Consider the following 16,707-nt stretch of genomic DNA (forward strand, 5'->3'; position numbering starts at 1 on the left):
CATTTCAGCATCAAATCCTGGATTATTTTAATGAAAATCCTATATGTCATATAGTTCCATCTGTAAATATTTCAATATGTATCTAAAAGATAAGGGCTCAGCTTTTTAAAAGTAACTACAGTTCTTTTGGACTGGGCTTCCCAGGTGGCCCAGTGGCAAAGAATTCACCTGCCAATGCAAGAGACGCAGATTCAATCCCTGGGTTGGGAAGATCACCTGGAGAAGGAAATGGTAGCCCACTCCAGTATTCTTGCCTGGAAAATTCCATGGAGATAGGAGCCCGGTGGGCTACAGTCTGTGGGGTCGCAAAGAGTTGGACATGACTGAGCACTCACTCACTCACTCCCAATAGTTACTCCTCCATGCAGGAATTTACCTAGAAGGACAGTTTTTCATTTTCCTGAGTTCCTAAGGCCCAACCCCATCCCCACTTTCTCACCTCTCTAGCATTCCCAGGGGTTCCTTTGCACTCATCCACAGCTTGGAGTCTGTAATGTCCTCTCCCACTTGCTGCTGTTATTCTCAGAATGACCTCCCAAGCTTCCAGTGAGTACCTGATAGCAATTTTGAGGTTTTCTGGCCACCAATGCTGTCACACATTTCTTTGTCTTCTGGTCATTTTCCTTGTACAGTTTCTTATACCATGCGGATTTTATAGCAATTGAAAGTTCCTAATGACCCACTTGTATTTTGGAGTTCATCACAATATTTTGTCATCTATCTTTGTTGTAGATATTGTCCCTGGGTGTTTGGTTTTGGTATCCTGGTTGCACTGTCTATTTTTATGGGGGTCTCAAGGGGGAGATTCAGAAACTTTGCTCCTAATGCCATCTTCCCTGAATCCTGTTTTTAAGTTCAAACCATTTGTATAAGAACAGAGGCCAAGTTGTTGATCTGTCGCTAACATTCACCTCTGAGAACTTGCAACAAACCTTACAGGTCACTTACTTCCAGTTCTTCATTTTATCTATAAGGATATTTATAAGGAAGCTGAATTCCAGAGAGGCTAAGTGACTTTTCAGCTATTTACTATAAGTCTGAAAAAAAGAATCCAGTTTTCCTAATATTGAAACAGTGCTGTTATTCAGTCAGTCAGTTCAGTTGCTCAGTTGTGTCCAACTCTTGCGACCCCATGGACTACAGCATGTCAGGCTTCCCTGTCCATCACCAACTCCTAGAGCTTGGTTAAACTCACGTCCATTGAGTTCATGATGCCATCCAACCATTTCATCCTCTGTCGTTCCCTTCTCCTTCTTGTGGCTTAGCTGGTAAAGAATCCACCTGTAATGCAGGAGACCTGGGTTTGATCGCTGGGTTGGGAAGATCCTGTGGAGAAGGGAAAGGCTACCCACTCCAGTATTCTGACCTGGAGAATTCCATGGACTCTATAGTTCATGGGGTCACAAAGAGTTGGACACGACTGAGCAACTTTCACTTCACAGTGCTCTTATTAGACATTCTTAAAAATTCATATGAATAAAGCTAGTGGAGGTGATGGAATTCCAGCTGAGCTATTTCAAATCCTGAAAGATGATGCTGTGAAAGTGCTGCACTTGATATGCCAGCAAAATTGGAAAACTCAGCAGTGGCCACAGGACTGGAAAAGGTCAGTTTTCATTCCAATGCCAAAGAATGTTCAAACTACCACACAATTGCAGTAGTTTGAACTTATCTCACACACTAGCAAAGTAATGTGAAAATTCTCCAGGCTAGGCTTCAATAGTAGGTGAACCAAGAACTTCCAGATGTTCAAGCTGGATTTAGAAAAGGCAGAGGAACCAGAGATCAAATTGTCAGCATCCGTTGGATAATCGAAAAAGCAAGAGAATTCCAGAAAAACATCTACTTCATTGTTTACGCTAAAGCCTTTGACTGTGTGCATCATAACAAACTGTGTAGAATTCTTCAAAAGATGGGAATACCAGACCACCTGACCTGCCACCTGAGAAATCTGTATGGAAGTCAAGAAGTGACAGTTAGAACTGGACATGGAACAATTGATTGGTTCAAAATTGGGAAAAGAGTACTACAGGGCTGTGTGTTGTCACCTTGCTTGTTTAACTTATATGCAGAGTACATCTTGCAAAATGCCAGACTGCATGAAGCACAAGCTGGACTCAAGATTGCTGGGAGATATATAAATAACCTCAGATATGCAGTTGAAACCAGTCTAGTTCTGTGTAATTTTCTTTCCATTCTGGTCTTTACTAGTTATAAATAACACATGAAGTGACTTCCAAGGTAGAAAGTAAGAATCCATTTAGAAATGTTCTAGAAAATAAAGAGTGATTTATAGTTTCATATGATTTGGGCTGCAAGCACTCAGGCTTTGCCAGGTCATCAGAGTCCTGTCCGGGGAATCTGTTATTTATTGTTTGATATGCTGGGAGTGGTGTAAGTACTTAATGTTTATCTTATGTAAGTACAGTGTTAGGAAAAATCAATTCCAGGTATGATACAATTTTAAGAAAGATCATAGGGAACTAACCTAAATATTATAGTTGTAAGGGATGAAGTTCAACATTAAGGATTTGGATTAAAGGGTTTTTGAAAAATGAATAAATAATAGTTGCATTCCTATAAAATATTTTAGATGAGATTCTTGAAAATACTAATTTCGTACCTTTTTGATGCTGATTTTAGCTTAGCCCTGTTTGGTAGTGAAACATTTCTATTTTATCTAGATGTATTTTGGAAAATTATAGGAAGATGGGACTATACATATTTGTTATATGATCACAAAACATTCTACAAACTTCTAATATATTTTTTCTAGTTGCCAACTGTATAACAACCTCAGCTGAGAAGGAAGTGATGTTAGAAACCTCAGTTTGCCCTGTTGCAAGCTGTTATGAAATGCTAATGTAATACCTAATATTTAACTATGTTTGACAGAATTAACTTGCTGGTAAAAGTTGTTGATCTTGCGTCAGATTTATAAATTTTCCTATAATCCTTTGGCAGATTATTTATTTGAAACAGCCTCATGAATGAATTTAATGATCATATTTAATGTTGTGAAATGTTTAAATGAAATCGTGTTTGATGAACTTCTATAGCATAAATCTAGGAAAGGCTTATAGTATACATATAGAAAAGGTTATTGGATTAAAAAAAAACTATTTTAAGTTGTTAGATCTTCAAGGATAACTTAATAATAAGCAAATGACTTATTTTCCCCCATCAAATATTAGGTTGGTACAAAAAGTAATTGCAGTTTTGGACCACGAATTTCAAATCATTGTAACTAGGCTCAAACACATCTTTATTAATCAAACTAGGAATCATTACAGTCAACACATTTTTGCCAACAAGAAATAAGTTTGTTTATTCCCGTAGCATAAAAATCTGTGCTTAGGGATTTGACGAACTCTTGGAAAGCATTTTCTGTCTGCTGCCGGTTGTGGAAGCATTTTCCCTGCAAAAATTTGTTGAGATGCCTGAGGAAGTAGTAGTTGGTTGGTGAGAGGTCAGATGAATATGGCAGATGAGGCAAAACTTTGTAGCCCAATTTGTTCAACTTGTGAAGCATTGGTTGTGGTGCATGCAGTTGGGTGATGTCGTGGAGAAGAATCGGGCCCTTTCTGTTTACCAGTGCCGGCTACAGGCATTGCAGGTTTTGGTGCATCTCATCGATTTGCTGAGTATACTTCTCAGTTGTAATGGTTTCGCCAGGATTCAGAAAGCTGTAGTTGATCAGATGGGCAGCAGACCACCAAACAGTGACCATGACCTTTTTTTGGTGCAAGTTTGGCTTTGGGAAGTGCTTTGGAGCTTCTCAGTCCAACCACTGAGCTGGTCATTGCTGGTTATCATATAAAACCCACTTTTTGTTGTACATCACAATCAGATCAAGAAAAGGTTCATCGTTGTTGTTAGAATAAAAGAAGATGACACTTCAGAATGATTTTTTTGATTTTTGGTCAACTCATGAGGCACCCACTTACCGAGCTTTTTCACCTTTCCAGTTTGTTTCAAATGCCATGCGACCGTAGAATGGTTGATGTTGATTTCTTGGGCAACTTCTTGTGTAGTTGTAAGAGGATCAGCTTCAGTGATGACTCTTGGTTGTTGTCAGCTTCCCATGGCTGACTACCGTGCTCCTCATCTTCAAGGTTCTTGTTTCCTTTGCAAAATTTCTTGAACTACCGCTGCATTGTACATTCATTAGCAGTTCCTGGGCCAAATGCTTTGTTAATGTTGCGAATTGTCTCTGCTGCTTTACGACCAATTTTGAACTTTAATAAAAAAATCGCTCAAATGTGCTTTTTGTCTAACATTTCTGTAGTGTAAAATAAATGCAAAATAAACAATGTCGTTAGCAAAAAAAATAAAGTGAGAAATGTGTATTAAGATGATGTATAACATAGCCACATTTATTTAAGAATGTATTCCAGTATCAAACAGGAAAGTTCAACAATGCAAAACTGCAGTTACTTTTGTACCAACCTAATAACTCTAACTAGATAACTTCAGGTTTGTTATTGAAGGGATGGGAAGAGAAGGAAAGGGAACTGACATTTATTGAATATAAGCAACATGCTTGGAGGCCCTGTGTAAGGTGTTTTATATCATTTTTACCCTATTCCTCCCTATACCCCTATGAGATAATTATTAGCCCCATATTATGGTTGAAAACATTGTACTTGTATATTTGTACTCAAAGGCTTTACAGTGTGTTTCCAGTGTAATGCTGTGTGATTTGACCCTGATCTAAGGTGTATGTTAAAGTCGTTCAGTCGTGTCTGACCCTTTGCAACCCCATGGACTATACAGTTCATGGATTTCTCCAGGCCAGGGTAGCCTTTCCCTTCTCCAGGGGATCGTCCCAAGCCAGGGATTGAACCCAGGTCTCTTGCATTGCAAGCCGATTCTTTACCAGCTGGCCCACCAGGGAAGCTGATCTAAGGTATTTGTTTCTAACTCATGTCTGGCTTTCCCTTGTGGGAGAGACTGTATAATTCATTGTAAGCCTATGTATATTCCATATAAAAATGCCTCACAGGGATGTTGTGTGAATTTGAGTAATGATTCAGAAGTAAGTAGTTCACTTTTTATGGTGCCAAGTGTTAAAAAAAGCATTGTTTTGAAATTAGTCAAGGGTTTAACAGCTATTAAAATTGAGCTTATAAATATTAATTTAAACAAAACAAGCAGTTACATATTTTGCTAAATTGTAAGTAAGACCAAAAAGTTTAATTATGTAAACTTTTCCAAAACAGGAATTTAAGAAATGTGAAAGCTAAAGCTCCAGTTTTATGCAAGTTCATCCTTCATGCTGTGACTAGAGATATTTTTCTGAAATGCTGATTTGATCTTGTTCTTATGGCTAAAATCTTATACTCCCTATTGCTTACAGGTTCAAGTTCAGATGCCACAGTTTGGCTCCAGCTACTCTTTGGGGCATTACTTTTTGATACTTTCTTCCTTCACCCTTTGCCAAGAGTATTCCCTTCCACTTTCTTCTTCTACAGTTTTCAGTTGAGTGATTATAGATCTGAAAGACCAAGCTGGTTTATGTCCCCTGCTCTTCAGAGCTTTCCATGACTATCCTTTACAGAGGGAATGCTTCTTTCCTTTGTGTTCCTTTAACGGTTTTAATTACATTTATTATTTTAAACCTTTTAAATTCTTGTTGTTTAGACTCTGAGCTCTTTTAGGCTAGAAATTACCTTTATTTATTTATTTTTCTCACTACCTATCACAGTCTGTTCTGTCCCTCCCTTTTCCCATTACCTTATCTCTTCCTTTTCTTTCTTCAAACAGATGTTTATAGAGAATCCACTGTGTGCCTCCTCTGTTCAAGGCACTTGGTGTTTATTGAATTAGTGGGAAGAAGTATGAAATCCTGGCCAGGAAAACTTTAGCTGTGTTATTAGCCTGTTGTTTTAATCATTCTAAGCATGAGGATAATAGGCCCTTGCCATTTAACATTGAAATGGTCTATTGCTTTCACCAACTTGTGTGGGACTATTAAGGGAAAACACAAATGATGGTCATTTTGGTTTTGTGTGATTTGGATTCAGATCATGTTCAGTATTGAAATCTGTTCTTGGCTTTGCTTTGTCAGTAGAGACATGACTTCTGACAATGTTGATTGCAGCATTGGAAATAACTACATGCCTATTTGCCTATCCAAGGTAACAGCTAATTTGAGCCAGACAGAGGAGAGTAATTTTATTACTGTCTGCCATTGGAGTTGGCATCTGGTAAAAGTGGGTGTATGTTTGGAGTAGTATTTAGGTGAAAATGTACTGCTTCTAAAATACCTCTCTGAAGAGAATAAAAGTAGGTATTCTTTATAGAGCAAATACCCTCTGCTAACAATTAACAATCCTCCAAGGTAGATGGTGGTATTTCCATTGATGGATGAAGAAGTAAAGGCCTGAGGTCGCAGAGCTTGTTAAGCAGCAGAACTAAAATTCAAACTTAGCTCTGTCAGACTGGGACCATGCCTGTTTCATTATGTTACCATCCTGCCCTTACATCCTCATTCTCAGTCTCAAGTCCAAATTGGAGAGAGTGAATTCATCATGGTAATTTGAATTTGTGATGCCAAATTACTGAATTGCTTGATCTTTGGCAAGTAATTTAAAATTTCTCATCCCATTATTTTCACATGGATAATACTGCTTGCCTCCCAGGGTTATAATGAAGAATAAATGAGCTGATGTATATGAAAATACATTGTGAATCATAAAGCCCTATACTGATATTTGGTGATATATTTTTAATGCTGTCTTTATTACACACTTAAACATACTAATTCTCCTTCCTGAACATTTCTTTGCTGTTGTCCTTTTTAACTAAGCCACTTAGTCAGTCAGTGTTGGTCGCTCAGTCATGACCAACTCTTTGAGACCCCATGGACTGCAGCCCACCAGGCTCCTCTTTCCATGGAATTCTCCAGGCAGGAATACTGGAGTGGGTAGCCATTCCCTTTTCCAGGGGATCTTCCTGACCCAGGGATCGAACCCAGGTTTCCTGCATTGCGGGCAGATTCTTTCTCATCTGAGCCACCAGGGAAGCCCACTAAACCACTTAGCAACCTGTAAAGTACCATAGTGACTGCATTTCTTTATAAAGAAAATTTTTTTTTATATATAAAGAGTTTACGTATACATGTTTATGTATAAAGAGTTAAAACATTAGAACAATACAGTTTTTACCATTATGAAGAACTAAGCATACTTAGCTATTTAGAATTTTCCTTTCATTCCTCCTATTTCCTTCTACACTACAAACTCACTTTTTTTCCTTTGAATTATATCCTAAGTTAAGGTTGCAATTTTATAATGGCTGATTTCCAGTAGTTGATATGTAATGGCTATATCTAGTACATTTGGTCAGAACTTCTTTTTTGAACCAAACATTTTATACCCACAAAGTGCTCAGCACTGGAAAACTAGTTCTTCCATGAATGCAGATGGAGCTTTTGTTTAATGTGAGTTTTAACTAGAGATTGACTACATTAGTTGCTTCCATATACTTGTTGCCTTTTTACATGAAGAAGATAAGCATTCTCTTTTCTTGAAATCGTTGATGGTTAGTGTTTTGTTTAAACTCTTGCCAGAAGGATGCTCTTTCTTTTCTACTAGGTAAAAATCCAAGAGGACTATGGTATCTCATTGTAGTGAAAGAGTCTGTAGCAGCACTATAGAATTACACTAAACTAGCTTTGTTCATTTGACTGATATAAAATATTTTAGTCTCTGTTGAAATGGTAGCTCTTACAATAAAAAGTTATGGAAGAGTCTTGAATTTATAACACAGAGTGTTAACTACCTGATGTAGCTGAACATCTGAATTTTTTATTATAAAATTATCTTTGGTAAATATTTTTTTGGTATTGGTATTAATAGTAGTAATATATATTCCCCTTTATGATAACAAAGGGGCTTCCCTGTTGGCTCAGATGGTAAAGAGTCTGCCTGCAGTGTGGGAGACCCAGGTTCGATCCCTGGAGAAGGAAATGGCTACCCACTCCAGTAATCTTGCCTGGAAAATCCCGTGGGCGGAGGAGACTGGCAGTCCATGGGGTCGCAAAGAGTCGGACATGACTGAGCGACTTCACTTTCACTTTATGATAACAAACTTTATGATATGGTTTAATTTAATTTCAAAACAGTAATGTTCTTATCAAACTACTGTATTAAGCAAAAGTGAAATAATGTATCATGTAAATGACGTTTTTTAAAATTAGTTAGCCTATTGCTTAAACTGAAAAAATATATGCCATTACCCCTGAGAGACACTGTGACTTGAAGTTAGATTTATGTTAAAATTTCAATTCTAGAGCTTTTTTTTTAAAGCATTGGGCAGCAGGTTAACCAGTTTGCACCCCAGTTTCTTCTTCATCTTTAAAATGTACATGCATATCCTTTTCTGTCAGTGCATTTGGGAGAAGCCGATCAGCTAGTATGTGAACATAGTTTCTGAAACAAAGTGCTTATATGAACAATATTTTAACAGTTGCTCATTTATGGTAATTGGCAGATAAAAAGAATTTAAGTACTTGAGTTTTAAAAAATCTCCCTTCCACATGATAACATTTTCAGTATTACTAGTATATGTTCAAGAAGCATCATTCAAATATAATATAAAGTTTATAATTTTGAATATAAGAATGAGCCTCTTTTGTTAAACTCTTCTATACAACAGTGGTATGAATTGAACATTTTTTGTGCTTTATATATATATATATATTTTCTACATCCTAAATGATATAGGTGTATGTTTTTATAGGTTTGCCTGAATCCATCATTGCGGCTGCATGTTCAAGAAGTGGCCAGAGGGTTCTGCATGTTGATTCGTAAGTTTATCAGTGGTAGCATTTGATACTTCCTAAATATCTCTATACAAAATTAAAATTTAAATATACATACACATGTGTGTACATGTATATGTCCAGTATAAACTTTTAAAGTTAGAAAAATTATTAGAATTGTTTAATTTTCACAAAAAACATGTGAAATATATAATGTATGGGTTCTCCTATTATAGTTTGTGAAATAGTGATCTCTTTCCTTTGAGTATAAACCAAATGTACCATAATTTTATTTTTAACATTAATGATTTTGTTTTTCTAAATGATAAGTAATTTTCCACAAAGCTTGGAAACATACTTACCCTTTTAATCATATGTATGTGGGTATGTAAATCCTGTATATGCTGTTGTATTTTAGATGTGGCATATGATAGTTGAAGAAATCAGCTAATAGAGTATGTGGTTTGCTTGAAAAATCTTAACTAAGAGTTTTCTAAAATATTTAGAATTTTTCCCCCTTTTCCTTAAATGTGATGATAAAAAGGAAGTAAATGGAAAATTCAACTTTAAGGTAAAGTATAAATCTTTCCATTCCTGCTTCCTTCAGAAACAAACTCTTAACTTTCCACCTATCTATTTAATGCTTTTGACCTTTGTATTGGTACTTTAATTGTTCATTAAATTGGAGTAGAAAGGAAACACGAAATAATGACTTTGTATTTTCTGTTTGATAGTAACAGGTTTTTCAAAATGCCAGAATGCAAAGAATAGCTAGATTTGTTACAGCTTACAGTGCCTTCTCACATATTATTCCATTGTAAGTATGTAGGAATCCAAAAGTGGTATTAGTTCATTTACCCTTTCTAAAGTTATTTTCAAAATATATTAATTCCCCAGTCATTGAATGAAATTTCTAAATTGAGTTACTTTCTGTTCTTAAGTCCTGCCCTTGGAATTCTCTTTCACTGTTATATGCACACACATACACCACAGTAATTGCTCAGTCATGTCTGACTCTTTGCGACTGTAGCCCACCAGGTTCCTCTGCCCATGGGGTTTCTCCAGGCAAGAATACTGGAGTGGGTTGTCATGCCCTCCTCCAGGGGATCTTCCCGACCCAGGGATCTAACCCAGGTCTTTTGCATTGCAGATGGATTCTTTACCATCTGAGCCACCAGGGAAATCTGTTATGTGTGCAACTGCTGTGTTAATGTCTTAATTCAGTCTTTTTGACATAGGGATTCACATGCCAAAAAAGGTGCTGCCTTGAACGCTGAGGTACTAGACTAGTATGCTTTAAAAAGGCTTAATAAGAACATAAATTCAAATTTGTTTCTGATAACATTAATTAACCTAAAACTGAAAATAAAATCTCAAATTTCCCAAAGTGATCTCTTGTGTTTGCACTGTAAGGTACTTCCTGTATCACCTTCTTTACATATGTAATTTAATTCCCATCACAGCCAAGTGAGGGTGGTGTTATCCTAATTTAACAAATGGGAAATGTGGGGCATAGTGAGGTTAAGTAATAATTCTAACTTTACCCAGCTAGTGCATGTTTTTTTCTAAAACCTGAGATCTTCCCAGAATGAAGAATATTTTATAAATCACATAGGGTGTACTGATAATATAAAATAAGTTTTGATTAGGAATATAACAAGTTAAATCTAATTTTGATAAGCAGTGAGTCAGTTAGAAAGACTTGATAATGTTAAAAACTTATACCTTAATAAATAGTATTTCAAACTGACAAAACTTTTTTCTTCTATTTTAGATCCTCATACTTGGTAGCTTTTGAGAGTTTAGATACATCTGGATGTTGATTTATAAGATGGTTTTCTGCTCTATGCCATGCTTAAATATTTTCTCATTTTTATTCATTTTTGCCATTATGGCTCTTCATGTTGCTGTTTGTTGTTCAGTTGCTCAGTCATGTCCGACTCTTTTGGACTGCAGCATATCAGGCTTCCCTGTCCTTCACCATCTCCTGGAGCTTGCTCAAAATCCTGTCCATTGAGTCGGTGATGCCATCCAACTATCTCTGTTGTCCTCTTCTCCTCCTGCCTTCAATCTTTCCCAGCATAAAGGTCTTTCCTAATGAGTTGACTCTTTGCATCAGGTGGCCAAAGTATTGGAGCTTCAGCTTCAGCATCAGTCCTTCTAATGAATATTCAGGATTGATTTCCGTCAGGGTTGACTGGTTTGATCTCCTTGCATCCAAGGGACTCTCAAGAGTCTTCTCCAGCACCACAGTTCAAAATCATCAATTCTGGTACTCAGCCTTCTTTATGGTCCAACTCTCACATCTGCACATGACTACTGGAAAAACCATAGCTTTGACTATATGGACCTTTGTCAGCAAAGTAGCATCTCTGCTTTTTAATATGCTGTCTAGGTTAGTCATAGATTTTCTTCCAAGGAGCAAACGTCTTTTAATTTCATGGCTACAGTCACCATTTGCAGTGATTTTGGAGCACAAGAAAATAAAGTCTCTCAGTGTTTCCATTGTTTCCCCATTTATTCACCATGAAGTGATAGGACTAGTTGCCATGATCTTAGTTTTTTGAATGTTGAATTTTAAGCCAGATTTTTCACTCTCCTCTATCACCTTCATCAAGAGGCTCTTTAGTTCCTCTTTGCTTTCTGCCATAAGGTTGGTGTCATCTGCATATCTGAAGTTACTGATATTTCTCCCAGCAATCTTGATTCCAGCTTGTGGTTCTTCCAGCCCAGCGTTTCTCATGATGTACTCTGCATATAAGTTAAATAAGCAAGGTGATAATATATCTCCTTGATGTACTCCTTTGCCAATTTGGAACCAGTCTGTTGTTCCATGTCCAGTTCTAAATGTTGCTTCTTGACTTGCATATAGGTTTCACAGGAGGCAGGTAAGGTTGTCCGCTATTCTCATCTCTCAGAATTTTTCACAGTTTGTTGTGATCCACACAGTCAAAGGCTTTGGCATAGTCAATAAAGCAGAAGTATATGCTCTTCTGGAATTCTCTTGGTTTTTCGATGATCCAATGATGTTGGCAATTTGATCTCTGGTTCCTCTGCCTTTTCTAAAACCAGCTTGAACATCTGGAAGTTCTCAGTTCATTTACTGTTGAAGCCTAGCTTGGAGAATTTTCAGCACTACTTTGCTAGTGTATGAAATGAGTGCAATTGTGTGGTAGTTTCAACATTCTTTGGCATTGCCTTTCTTAGGGACTGGAATGAAAACTGACCTTTTCAAGTCCTGCAACCACTGTTAAGTTTTTCAAATTTGCTGGTGTATTGAGTGCAGTACTTTCACAGCATCATCTTTTAGGACTTGAGATAGCTCAGCTGGAATTCCATCACCTCCACTAGCTTTGTTCGTAGAGATGCTCCTAAGGCCCACTTGACTTCGCTTTCCAGGATGTCTTGCTCTAGGTGAGTGATCACACCATCGTGGTTATCTGGGTCATGAAGATCTTTTTTTGTATAGTTTTTCTTTGTATTCTTGCCACCTTTTCTTAATAGATTCTGCTTCTGTTAGGTCCATACCGTTTCTGACCTTTATTGTGTCCATCTTTGCATTAAATGTTCCCTTGGTATCTCTAATTTTCTTGAAGAGATCTCTAGTCATTCCCATTCTATTGTTTTCCTCTATTTCTTTGCATTGATCACTGAGGAAGGCTTTCTGATCTCTCCTTGCTATTCTTTGGAACTCTGCATTCAGATGGGTTTATCTTCGCCTTTCTCCTCTGCCTTTCACTTCTTCATAGGGAAAGGAGAAGATAAATAGAAGATTCATAAGGAAAGAAGATTCAGTCTTTCCCTAGTCCTTTTATTTCCTTTTTTTCATTTTAGTTTTCTCCTTTGAGTTTTATTGTGATAAAATTGACATACAGTACTGTACATCATGAAATGATTAGCACAATAAGTTCAGTGAGCATTCATCATCTCACATAGATTAAAGAAATAAAAAAAATTAAATTAAAAATTAAAGAAATAGAAAAAAATTTTCCTTGTGATGAGATGTCTTAACTTTCATGTGTAACATAAAGCAGTGTTAAGTTATATTTGTCGTGTTGTAGATTATGTCCCTAGTACTTAGTTATAAGTATTAGGGATGTAATATCCCTATTGAACCTTTTGACTGCCTTCATACAGTACCCCCTCCCACAGCTGCCCCACCTCCAGCCTTTGGCACCAGAAATCTGATACCTTTTTTCCTATGCCTAGTCCTTTTATTTGTGCTTTATATCTACAATAGTACCATATATCCCTGTTCCATGTACATAGCTTCCCATACTTTATAAAAAAATAACCTTTAAATTGTAGTTTAAAAAAAAAGTAACATAAAACTTGCCATCTTAACTATTTCTAAGCATGTACAATTCAATAGTGTTGAGTATATTCCTAATTGTTGTATAGCAGATCTTTAGAACTCTTTTGATGTTACAAACCTGAAACACTATGCCCATTAAACAATAACTCCCCATTCCTCTTCCTCCCAGCTCCTGGCAACTCTCATTTTACTTTCTGTCTCCATAAATTTTACTTCTCTAGATACCTCATATAGGCTTCCAGGTGGTGCTAGTGGTAGACATGAGACAAGGAGTTCAATCATTGGGTCGGGAATATCCCCTGGAGGAGGGCACAGCAACCCACTCCAATATTCTTGCCTGGAGATTCCCCATGGAAACAGGAGCCTGGCGGGCTACAGTATGTGGGGTTGCATAGAGTCAGACCACTGAAACAACTTAGCACACATGCACACAGATACCTCATATAGTGGGAATTAGATATTATTTGTCTTTTTGTAACTGGCTTATTTCATACAGTATGAGTCCTCAAGGACTTATAAGTCCTCAAGGCTCATCTATTTTGTATCATGTGTTAGAATTTCCTTCCTTTTTAAGATTGAATAATATTCCATTGTATGTTTACACAATACAACATATTCATTCATCTGTTGATGAATGCTTGACTCACTTCCACCTCTGGCACATAGTAAATAATACTGCTATGAACATGAATGTGCAAATATCTTCAAGATCCTGTGTTCAGTTCTTTTGGATATATACCCAGAATTGGGATTACTAGATCATATAGTAATTCTATTTTTAAGTTTTTTGAGAAACTGCCATACTATTCTTGATAGCAATGGAAACTTAAAATTCTTAGTATTACATGTTCCTTTTTTCTGTTTCTCCCTGCTCTGTCTTGGTAGAGATTTGTCTGTATTGTTAGTCTTTTCAAAGAACCAGGTTTTGCTTTGTTGTAACCTTCTATGTTATCTTTGTTTTCTATCTAATTAATATCTATGCTTATCTTTATTGTTTCCGTCCTTCTTTCTTTGGCTTGAGATTAGTCTTGTCCTTTTTCTAACTTCTAGAATTGAATTCTTAGTTCTTTGTATTTTAGCTTTATGTTTAGTGTGTTTATGATTCTAGCTCCCTCTTAGGATCACATTAGCTATCTTGTACAAGTTTTAAGTCTTATAGCCATTATGATCTCTTTTTTGATCCATTAGTTATTTAGAAATATGTTTTTAGATTTCTATATACATTTTTTATTTCAATATTTATAATTTTGAACACTCGTGACAAAACAGGGAAGTGAGAATGTAAAGTTCTAGTGTGCCTCTTTAATCTTCCTGCCTGCAACCCACTGTTAACTTTTTATGTGTCCTACAATATGCTCACCAAAAAAAGAGGATGAGGAGAAAATATGTAAGTTTTTATCATGTTTAAATTTGATTCAGTATAGAAAAAATTCAGAATACTGAGTAGTTCCAGCACCATGGATTGCTCATTTTGCCTTTCTATGTCTGTACCTACCTCCTTCCTCTACCTCCCCTATTTCTAGCCTCAGCAACCACTGATTTGATTTTTAGCTGTATAATTTTATCATTTTGAGGATGAAACTGTACAGTGTGCATTTTGGCCTTGTCTTTTTTCACTCAGCATAATTCATCAACGTTGTTACTTGGAGATTTATCAAAGTTGTTATATATGTCAATAGTTTTTTTTTCCTTTTTTATTACTGTATTCTGTACAGTAATATAATTACTATTATACTGTATAATAGTATTCTGTATTCTGTATGTATCATGGTTTGTTTAACCATTCACCTGTTGAATGGCATTTGAACTGATTCTAGTTTTTGGCTCTGATAGAATTGTTGTGTTAACATTCATCTGTAGGTTTTTGTGTGCGTGAACTTAAGTTTTTATTTTTCTGCAATAAATGCTCAGTAGTTCACTTGCTGGGTCATATGGTAATGGCATGTTTATTTTAGTTTATTAAGAAATGCAGTCAAGTTTTCAGAGTGCTTATACCATTTTACGGTCCCACTAGCAATGTATGAGTGTTCCAGTTTCTTTGTTATCTTTGACAGCATTTGTTGTTGTTAACTCTTTTTGGTGGAGGAGTGAGGAGAGTTCAATTCTGGCTAGTGTGTAGTGATATCTCATTGGAGTTTTACTTCACGCTGCCCTAATGTTTATTTTTTTTTTCTCTCTTTTTTTTTTTTTATTAGTTGGAGGCTAATTACTTCACAACATTTCAGTGGGTTTTGTCATACATTGATATGAATCAGCCATAGATTTACACGTATTCCCCATCCCGATCCCCTATTGTTTAATAATGTTGGCCAGTTTTCAGGTGCTTATATGGTATCTGTGTATTCTCTTTGATGAAATGTCTTCATGTCTTTAGACTGTTTTCAATTTGGATTGTTTTACTGTTGAGTTTTGAGAGTTCTTCATACATTTCTTACCAAATATAATTTTTAACTATTCTTTTTTGAATAACCAATTTCTAATTTAATTACATTAATGTCAGATAATTAGCTCTGTGTGATTTCAGTTATGTAGTATTTTTGAGAATTGTTTTATGGTTTATAATTATATGACTCCATGTGACTTAAAAGGTTTTTTTTATGTTTTAGTATACTTTGTTTAAAGGAAAATTTTGTATGTTTTTAGAATGTTTTTATGAGTAAATTTAATGTAGAAATAAAACTAAAAGAGAAAATTTTTGCTGATTGTTGGATATGGAGATCCATCTCTTCATTAAATCAAACTTGTTAATTTTGTTGGTTCAGAATATCTGTTATCTGATTGCTCTATTAATTGGGAGGTGTTTATTAGATATCACTTTTATTGAGTGTGGCATTCTTATTTTTTCTTTATAATTCTATTAATTTTTGCTTTATGTATTCTTGAGTATTCATAAAAGCATGTAGATTTAGAATTAATGATATCCCCATGTAGTTTACCTTATGTTTTTTCCCCTTGCTAATGCCTTTTGCCTTAAAGTTTGTTTTTTATATTACATAGCAATATGAGGTTTTCTTGTTTTTCCCCCCAAGATTTCTTCTCCTTTTATTTTCAGTCTTTCTGCATCTTAATATGTATACATCTTACAAATAGCATATAAGTAGATTTTACTTTATTACTTCAATCTGGCAATCTTTTTAAACTGAATTTAGTATATTTATCATGATTTACTAGTATTTACTAGTATTTACATGTATTTCTACTATCTTATTTGTGTGTTCTCTTTACTGTACCATTCCTTTTTTTCCTTCTCTTAGTTTTCTGTCTTGTATTGAGTAGAGGTATATTTGTACTTTTTCCCTCCTCACAACTGGGTTGGAATTACAGATGAAATTTCTCTTCCTTTGGTCTAGAATATGCTTAAACTTTTGGCATATATATTCAAATTATACTTTCAGAATCATCAAAGTGCTTACTCTTTTCAAGCAATACAATGACCACCCCCTCATGTTTATTGCTCCCTAGCATTTTGGTAATACTTTGATCTTATATATTTTTTTTATTAATATTTGATGTGCTTCCCTGGTGTCTCATATGGTAAAGAATCTGCCTGCAATGTAGGACACCCAGGTTTGCTCCTTGGATTGGGAAGATCCTCTGGAGAAGGGAATGGCTATCCACTCCAGTA

General features: G+C 35.8%; 1 protein-coding gene across 1 annotated transcript in view; it reads left to right on the top strand.

Annotated features, from left to right (window-relative positions):
- Positions 1-16,707, top strand: part of CHM (CHM Rab escort protein) — a 233,557-nt gene that overhangs the window by 14,974 nt on the left and 201,876 nt on the right. Inside the window, exon 2 of the mRNA XM_061137379.1 lies at positions 8,746-8,812. Coding sequence (XP_060993362.1) covers positions 8,746-8,812 — 67 coding nt within the window. The remainder of the gene's footprint in view (positions 1-8,745; positions 8,813-16,707) is intronic.

The sequence above is a fragment of the Dama dama genome, chromosome X (assembly GCF_033118175.1).
Source record: "Dama dama isolate Ldn47 chromosome X, ASM3311817v1, whole genome shotgun sequence".
Classification (NCBI taxonomy): Eukaryota; Metazoa; Chordata; class Mammalia; order Artiodactyla; family Cervidae; genus Dama; species Dama dama.